This window comes from Nannochloropsis gaditana (genome assembly GCF_000240725.1).
Source record: "Nannochloropsis gaditana CCMP526 unplaced genomic scaffold scaffold772, whole genome shotgun sequence".
In the NCBI taxonomy this organism is placed as follows: domain Eukaryota; class Eustigmatophyceae; order Eustigmatales; family Monodopsidaceae; genus Microchloropsis; species Microchloropsis gaditana.
This window is the reverse complement of record NW_005803181.1, coordinates 6,358-8,533: the sequence shown is the minus strand read 5'-3', so window position 1 is coordinate 8,533 and position 2,176 is coordinate 6,358. Positions and strand designations below refer to the sequence as shown.

At 57.6% G+C, this 2,176-nt stretch overlaps 1 protein-coding gene across 1 annotated transcript in view; it reads right to left on the bottom strand.

Moving 5' to 3' along the window:
• NGA_0470900 (methylmalonate-semialdehyde dehydrogenase) overlaps nt 1-96 on the bottom strand; it is a gene marked incomplete at its 5' end in the record, with an annotated part of 1,515 nt that extends 1,419 nt beyond the window's left edge. The window contains one exon of the mRNA XM_005853707.1: nt 1-96. This exon is cut by the window's left edge and continues 510 nt beyond it. Coding sequence (XP_005853769.1) covers nt 1-96 — 96 coding nt within the window.
• Nucleotides 97-2,176: the final 2,080 nt, after the last annotated feature.

Below are 2,176 nucleotides of genomic sequence, written 5' to 3'. Positions count from 1 at the left end.
CACCACCAGCAGCTCTTCCGCTCCCCCGCCCCCCGCGCCCCCCACGGCCCGCTCCTCCACGGGCCACGAACTCACGACGACCACGCCCGCCGCCTGCGTTAGGCCCTCGACCCATCCCTTATCCCTGTCGACAATGTGTTTGTTCCACGTTGATTGGTTTATTTCTTTGCATTTATTTCATCTCCCAAAGTGTCTGTAAATCATTTATTTCCATCTCTTCCGTCTCGTGGGACTGAGAGACGGAGGAGCACATCACACGTCCTTGCAAGGAGGAACACGACGACGAGACACGATCAAAACCAGTCGTCATCATTCTTGCTCTTAGGAGGTTTCTCAAATTTAACCCCTGTCCGTTTCGCGATGTCTTTCAAGGTCTGCGTATTGCGGCGCGCGACTAGGACTTGTCCGGCCACGGCCCCGAGGACGAGGACGGCGATGACGACATTGCGAGTGGTAGCCAGGCTTGCGGGCGGGTCTGACGCCTCCTTGCCCTTCTCTGAGCTAGAAGGAGGTGGCGACGGCGCCATTATGGGGCTGGGGGCTTACGCGTCACACGCCCGGAAGGAAAAGGAAGGCTAGTGCGATGAAAGAGAGCTAGTGGGATGAAAGGGACGTGGTGCATGAGCAGACGAACGAAGCTTCGTTGTCGCGTCCCGGGCACTTGCATTGTCCGCAAAGCATCACGCAAGCAATTCCCATCTCTTATGCGTGGGAGTGAGGCATGACAGCCCCAGTCCAGCAGGTTTAGCGGTCATTCGCGTGAGGCCTGAAGGTGAGAGGGGGGAGGTGGCGAGCAAACAAAAAAGATACGAGGATGCATGCACTCCCAAAAGACTGACTCTGCGGAAGAACCACAGAGTACGCAAATTTAATGGACGACTCCATCGTATCGATGTCTCTGCGAGATTTTATTGTGGGCTTTACAAGCACCAGCCGCATTCTCGCTGGGTCTGAGTCCTTCGCTTTATTTCCCTCGAAAAGAAGAATATCGCTGACATTTAATTAATGCTTCGCCCCGACAGGCGCCTTCGCGACGCGTTTCTCACCTGGTACTCTTCCTTCGACATTGCTCTCCGCCCCCGCACTCACGTTCTAGGCTATGGCACCTTCTGAGGTACCGCGCAGTCGATTGCTGTGCGTTCCTGAATCGATTTTGTCATCCGAGCCCTCCCCTTCCTCTTCGACAGCGACAGCGTGCCGGACTTCCCCGCAACTGGGCCAGGTGCTTGCGTTCACGCATCCACGCGGAGGATATCCATCGCAATACCTGCTCTCACCAGCGGCACAACTTTGTGAGCTCCAATCCTTCCGGCCGTCCGGAAGCAAATTTGGGAGTTGGTTCGTCGAGCAGCGTGTGGTGTCGGACGGGCTTCTATATGTAGCCACTCCTGTAGACCCCAAGCTCCTCCTCCTCCCGGTTCTTGAGAAGTATGGTGCAACACGCTTTTCGCCGCTGGAACAGCTTTTGGCCGCGGAAGCAGACGAGTCCTACCTTGCTTTACGGCAATGTCAGGGGTTGGACTTGCACCTGGTGTGCGACGTGAATGACCAGCTCGGTGAGGACATGCTCTTGTACCGATTGAATGCCGAGAAGACCATGGATTGGCTTGCCAAGAAGGTGGCACGCGCGACACAAGCCTTGGTTGCCCTGGAGGCTGCCAGGGAAGAGGAGAACAACGGCATGGGCTCTGGCTTTGCCGCCGGGTTTGTGGTCGAGGCTGGCGCCACCCAGGGGGGCAGCACGGGAGAAGACAAGCGCAGCACAGGGATCGGTGGCAAAGTGCAGACACGAGGTGCGTTCTTTCAACTCGCTCGAGGGGGATTTTAGCTGGGACATGTTTGTGTGTTGTCCGCTCTCTCTTTCTCCCACTCCTTCCCAACGCGCTTCCTCTCATTTATCAATAAACCCTCCCTGGCCCCACTCCCTTTCACCCGGCTATGCGCGTGTGTACGGCTCAGAAGCGACGCGGGAGGAGGCTCGACTTGCGGTGGAGCTCGTCAGCGAGTATTTGAGCGAGGCATGGGCCGTTAAGCTGCAGCACCGCTGTGGCTTCAGCGAGGAGGAAATGCGGCAAGGCGGTGGGGCGAAAAAACGGTCGGCCTGGGACGGCGACGGGGATTTCGAGCAGGGTACAGCGATGGCGTTGACGCAAGGCAAGCGTGGCAAAGGCGGGGG